The sequence below is a fragment of the Castanea sativa genome, chromosome 1 (assembly GCF_040712315.1).
Source record: "Castanea sativa cultivar Marrone di Chiusa Pesio chromosome 1, ASM4071231v1".
Taxonomy (NCBI): domain Eukaryota; kingdom Viridiplantae; phylum Streptophyta; class Magnoliopsida; order Fagales; family Fagaceae; genus Castanea; species Castanea sativa.
The window spans coordinates 12729419-12735556 of NC_134013.1; the positions used below are offsets into that span (position 1 = coordinate 12729419).

At 36.7% G+C, this 6138-nt stretch overlaps 1 protein-coding gene across 1 annotated transcript; it reads right to left on the reverse strand.

Moving 5' to 3' along the window:
* Positions 1–1111: 1111 nt before the first annotated feature.
* LOC142609002 (bZIP transcription factor 27-like) lies at positions 1112–3063 on the reverse strand. Its single transcript, XM_075780652.1, has 3 exons — positions 2254–3063; positions 1974–2050; positions 1112–1858 (listed from the first exon to the last, which is right to left on the reverse strand). The coding sequence occupies exons 1-3, from the start codon at positions 2948–2950 to the stop codon at positions 1787–1789; spliced, it is 846 nt and encodes a 281-aa protein (XP_075636767.1). The 5' UTR covers positions 2951–3063; the 3' UTR covers positions 1112–1786.
* Between the last annotated feature and the right edge of the window lie 3075 nt (positions 3064–6138).

Consider the following 6138-nt stretch of genomic DNA (forward strand, 5'->3'; position numbering starts at 1 on the left):
GAACTAATTAGTAACTGCAACACAAATAATCATTCAAAACTATAGCATATCTCAATATTACAAATAATCAATCACAATATGCCAAAGAAAATAAACTACAACAACTAATATGTTTAAATACTTAAGATTTGAAGGATATATCGGTAAAATGTCATTTAATTAAACAAGTCAAAAGGGTTTTATAGGTTGAATACTAACCCAACTCATTTATTAAATAGATCAGCCATATTAATCCAAATATGACACGAACATATTAAGTCTTAACTTATAACCTGTTAATTTTGTATCTCGTATCATGTCACAGTCATGTCCAATTTTCCCACTCCTACTACCAAAGTAACCAGCCTAGCATTAATATTACCAACACGTAAAAATGTTTAAAATATTATAAAATTTTACTATAAACACTGAAGGTAAGTTCTAATTTCAAGTTTGAATCTCATCTACACAAAAATCTTTTTCTTAGACCAAATAAGAAAAACAATCATTATAAAATAAATGTCATAAATTAAAAGTCTATTTTATTTATTTAGTTATATGTATATATATAATTAAATTTAAAATATGATTAGCATCATCAACCTACCAATATTGGCTCAATTTATTAAATTGTAAAATCCTTACTATTCACAATTATTCGTTTCCCTCAAGTTTTGTCATCTAATGGATTTTTTTAAAAATAAAAGATAAAATTTATTCTCTAATTTAATTTAAGTATACATGTGTGTGAAACTCTCTTCTAGACACTCGAATCCGGGTCATTACCCCCACAACCCACAAATATTTATACTTGTAGAGTGACCGCCGCACCAAGAGAGAGTGATTGTGTCATCTAATGGAAATCAATTTTAAACAAATACTAAAACTATTATTGGTACTCACTAAAGATATTATGATGATGTGACAAATTTTGATCCATTAATATTTAGAATCTTATTGTCCACTTATTTTACATCTTCCGTTTTACAGGATACCCACAATTGGTGTACACAAACCACAATTGATGGATTTGATTTCTTAAAACTCACATTTTAAAAAGAAAAGAATCTACCCAAAAAACGAAAACAAAAAAAAGGCAGAAAAGAAAATACCTATAGTCAAAACACGGATGTAAGAGAATCATTATGCTTTCAATAATCAGTCGTAGAATTAGCCTTTAAAGATTATTGGAGGAATCTATTCTACATTTACATAACAAAATCAAGTCCATAAAAGACCCACAGAACACATCAAAACAGAGGATAGACCAAAGATAACAAGAGAAAGAAAGTTTTGGCCTTTAGACTGTAGGATGTGTTATCTTGTTGGCCAAACATGTCCCATCGTGTTCTTCTGCAGATCTTTTTATGGGCATGCAAATAAAATAGCTAACTAGGTTTTTCCTCCAGCGTTATCTCATACCCACCCAACTTTTTGTCCTCATTGTCATTGGGCAAGAAAAAGTTACACGGACAAAATAGAAAGATACATTCATGGAACGAACGAGATATTAAAAGTAAAAGAATATCTACAATTGGTCCTGTAGCCGAGGATCCAAAGTTCCAAACACCTTTCTTTTCTTTTTTCTTTTCTTTTCCCTCTTCTTTTTACACTTGATGGAGTCTTGGAGATGAATTTAACAAAAAAAAACAATGAAACCCCATTTGACGCCTATCTTCAACCAATTCACACCTCTCTCTCTCTCTCTCTCCATTTTCAAACAGAAATGTGGTAAAGCTTTGGTTATGGAAGAAAAGAAGGCATGAAAGATAACACTAGAATATTTAGTGCTTTTACATCATCATTCTCAAAAAGGTGCAGTTAAGGTTCTATATATACCACGCTTTTTTGGGAGCTGAGCAGAGGCTGCCAAGCACAGCTGCAATCACAAATACACCAAACATACATTATTGAATCCCCTTGATTTGGTATGCAACAAAAACCAGTTCTGCAAACCCAAATAAGCAGAACAAAAACATAACTTTAATTTTTACCTTCTCTTGCTGCCTTCTTAGCTTAGCGTTCTCTTCCTGTAAACGTGCAACTTCAAGTTCCAACTCATTCGTGTAAGCCTGCAAAGGATTCAAAATAGGATGAGAATGAAGATCACATCAGTCAATAAAGAAAAAGTTCACATATTGACCAAAAACGAAAATAGAAACGTCAACAACACCACTTCATTCAGAAAATAAACCATATATGATATACACATGACTGTTTTAACTGTACCAAACACAGTGAGAGATAGAAAAAAGGTAAAAAGAGAGAAAGGTTCCTGTTTCCTTGCTCTAGAACGAGCGGCTGATTCTCTGTTTTTGATCATACGCTTATGTCTTCGATCGCTGGAACTATCACCATTCACTTGAGCCCTTTTGTTGCAATAAGAAGGGAATACTGAAGAAGAAGCCAAAACATCGAAGGGAGAGCTCATGAGTGAAGAAACAAACGAAGGTGTAGTAGTGCCAGTAGTACTGGCATGACTTTCAAATTGTGGGTTTGGCCTGATAGGAACAGTACAGGTTTCAAGGTATGAAAAATCAGACCCTGAATTCAAGCTCAGTATAGTCGCCGGATGTGGAGCTAGAGAAGCCAAAAAAATGGTCTTTTGGGCTGATGAAGGATCATTGGGTAATGATGAGGGAGCTCTTGTTGGTGGGTCTTTGTTCAAAGGTTGAGCCAAGAAGTCTTGGAGGATCATACCACGATAAGAAGTGGTGGTGGTGGTGGTAGAATAGGAGAGGCTTCTGTTGTTGTCGTTGTTGTTGTTGTTGTTGTTGGGATGGTTATGAAGAGAGGATAGGCCTATGTCTTTCCAAACCTCTTCCATGCATTTTATGGGTTGTGGGGTTGAGATATTGATGGGTGAGGAAGGTGAAAAAGGTGAGGCAGAAGAGCATGTGGAGGATTTGGAGGGTGAGCTTGTGACTCTGTTGTTGTTGTTATGGTTGTTTGCCCCTGATGATGTCCACATGGTTCTGATAGTGAGAGAGGGAAACTGAGATGAGATGAGATGATAAAGACCACACAGAGAGAGGTCTGTGTTTGCTTTGACTCTTTAGAGGTATGGTCTCTACTCTCTATGCAATGCCTAAGTTCCATGAGATTGTGTTTAGTTAATTATAAAACTTGACATGTTTTTTGAGCTGCACGTGTATGAACTGCCGTAGTGCTTTTTCTCCCTAACACGTGTATGAAGAAGAGGTTTTTTTTTATATTTTTTTTTGTTAAATAATATATTTTACTTCAAAATAACTATAAATTGATGTAACGACTAACTACTACAATGTTTAGTTACAACTTACACAAGTTAGGAAAAAAAATGTCAAAAAAGGCGCTCCTCCTCCTCGTAAACAGTTGATACCAAGTGGAGGTTCTCCTAAAGGTCCACCCGTTTCTCTCAAGTGGAGGTGGTTTATTGTGTCCGAGCACTTGCATAGAATGCTAATCCACCTCAAAATTCACTTGTATTCCCACCTTAGTATGATTGTCATTTCATAAATATAAGTATTTATGAAATATAAAGGAAAGAGTCAAGGTTCAAGTTTTTAGGAGAGAGCTTCATATATATACTTAAATTAGATTAGAGTGAAATTTTTATCTTGTATATAAAAAAAATTCACTCGTATCAATCATGTAAAGTTTTGTAAAAATGTATAGTTACAACAACAATTTTGTAAATTTATACTAACACTATTTATTTTGCATTTTGTTTTTTATTCTTTTTTTACATGTTCTGAGAATTTGAAAAAAAAAAAAAAGAGCGAAGGATAGTTATTGCTTGTGAAGAAAAAGAAACAATTAAAAAATTGACAATTTAGTGAAATACAGTGTAAAATAGATAATCTAATGTAAATTGTTTTGAAACGTGAACACATAAAATAAAAATTAAAAAAAAATTCTAATATTAAAATAGATAGAAATTTACAAAGTGGGTTCCAGTTAGCTTAACTGGTAAAGTCTCCGATGGTTGAATAAGAGATCTGGTGCCTACACCAAAAATCGATTGGTATCTTGGTCTGATGTAAAAAGCTATTATCAGAAGCTAACGACATAAGTTAAAACTCTCAAGAGACTTACAGTTACATATTGCTTCTCTTACATTGAAACGGGTTTTGTGCAGTTACATATTGCTTCTCTTACATTGAAACGGGTTTTGTGCTTGTGAGGTCTACACCCATTGACAGTACCATTGGCATTATCTGAATCTGATACACAAATAAATCAAAAAATGGTGCGCACGCTTTTATTTTTATTTTTATTTTTATTTTTATTGATAAGAATGTTGATAAACTTTCATTAAACTGGGCTGAAACCCAAATCAGATACATCATTAAGGATTTGAGAAACAATTATAGGTGGAGTATCTTCCACCCAAATAGTACATTCAGAAATCTGCTTGGCATGTTTAGCCATGAGATGAGCTGCCTTGTTCCCTTCTCTACGTGTGAAGGAGGTCTTCCATGCTCTAAACTGTGGCATCTAGGATTTTATACCAGTGACGATATGCTAGATCTGAATAGGGCCCGGGTCATGGTTGGCAATGGCATTCACAACAATTTGGGAATCCCCCTCAAGAATAATCTCCCTAAGACCCAACTCCCAGGAGGAAATTATTCCAATCTCGGCTGCTTTGGCTTCGGCTTCCAAAGCTTTTAGCCGGGTATGGGAGTGTTTTGCTAAGAGCTCCCATTATTTGGCCTTTATCATTCCGAATCACCACTCCAATCCCACACTGACGACGCTTTTTGAAAACAGCCCCATCAATATTTATCTTGTACCAACCAGGTGGAGATGGCTTCCAGGAGATGGGAGCGTGGGGCTGATGGGCTTGAGGAGAAATACAGTGGGCTTGGAACTCCGCCAAGTAGTGTCTTGAAGCCTAAAAAATCTGCAAAGCAATTCGACTACTCTTATAATGTCGTACTGCATTTCGATTGCACCAAAGGAACCATGCAGTTTTTGCAAAAGCTTCGAGGTTTTGGCCTGGTTTAGCTTCCATAACGCTTCAAAAAAGGTCAAGGAAATTTGAGGGGTTGTTCATGAGGCTAGGAGCTTTGATAATGGCCATTTGCCAGACTACTGCAGCAAAATCACAACTCCAAAACGTGTGACCCGCTGTTTCCACGCCACCACACAAGTCGTAGTCCACTTCCACAGGAATCTTGCGGTCTCTAAGTTTAGTTTTAGTTGGGAGAATGTCCTTACAAGCTCGTTAAATAAAGTTTCTAATTTTGTTAGTGCGGTGGAGTTTCCAAATTGATTTCCAAAGTGACTTCATGCTAGTGTTATTTGAACATTCCGCAGCATTAGACTTGGACAGTTGCTTATGACTTACCTGGTAGGCACTTTGGACCGAGAAAATCCCATTGGCTATGCCAAACCAAACTCGACAGTCCTCAGGAAGAGTGGAGCTCAAGGGGATAGCCAAAATAGCTGAAGTCTCATGGGGAAGAAAAATGGAGTTAACTAACTCAGACTTCCACGTAGCTCTCTCATTATCAATTAGAGCTTAAACTTTCTCCTTATACATCAGGGGGTTTATAGGGGTCATGATCTTGTATGTTTCAGGGTTGGGAATCCACTTATCATTCCATATCTTCACCTTGTCTCCATTTCCAACCAACCACCTAATTCCATCTTCCACCATGCTCTTAGCAACCATAATGCTCTGCCAAGCAAAGGATGGTCTATTGCCGAGTTGGGCTTCAAGGAAAGACCTGCCAGCAAAGTACTTGGCTTGGAAAACATGGTAGAAAAGAGAATTTGTGTTTTGGAGAAGACGCCAACCTTGCTTAGCTAGGAGAGCAAGGTTGAAAGCTTTTAAGTCTCTAAAACTCATGCCACCCACATCTTTGGATTTGCACAGCTTGTCCCAAGAGACCTAAGATATTTTTCGCTCCTCAGATTTTTGCCCCCACCAAAATTTGCTGATCATAGAGCTGAGTTCTTTGCATAGCGAGTCGGGCAACTTGAAGCAACTCATGGTATAGGTAGGAGTGGCTTAGGCAACTGCTTTGTTGAGGACTTCTTTACCAGCTGAGGACAGCAAATTCCCCTTCAAGCCAGCAATTTTCCGGCCAAGCTAGTCCTTAATCCTGTTAAAAGCCTTCTTTTTTCTCGGCCAATTAGGGATGGAAGGCCTAGGTATCTTTCGTGTTG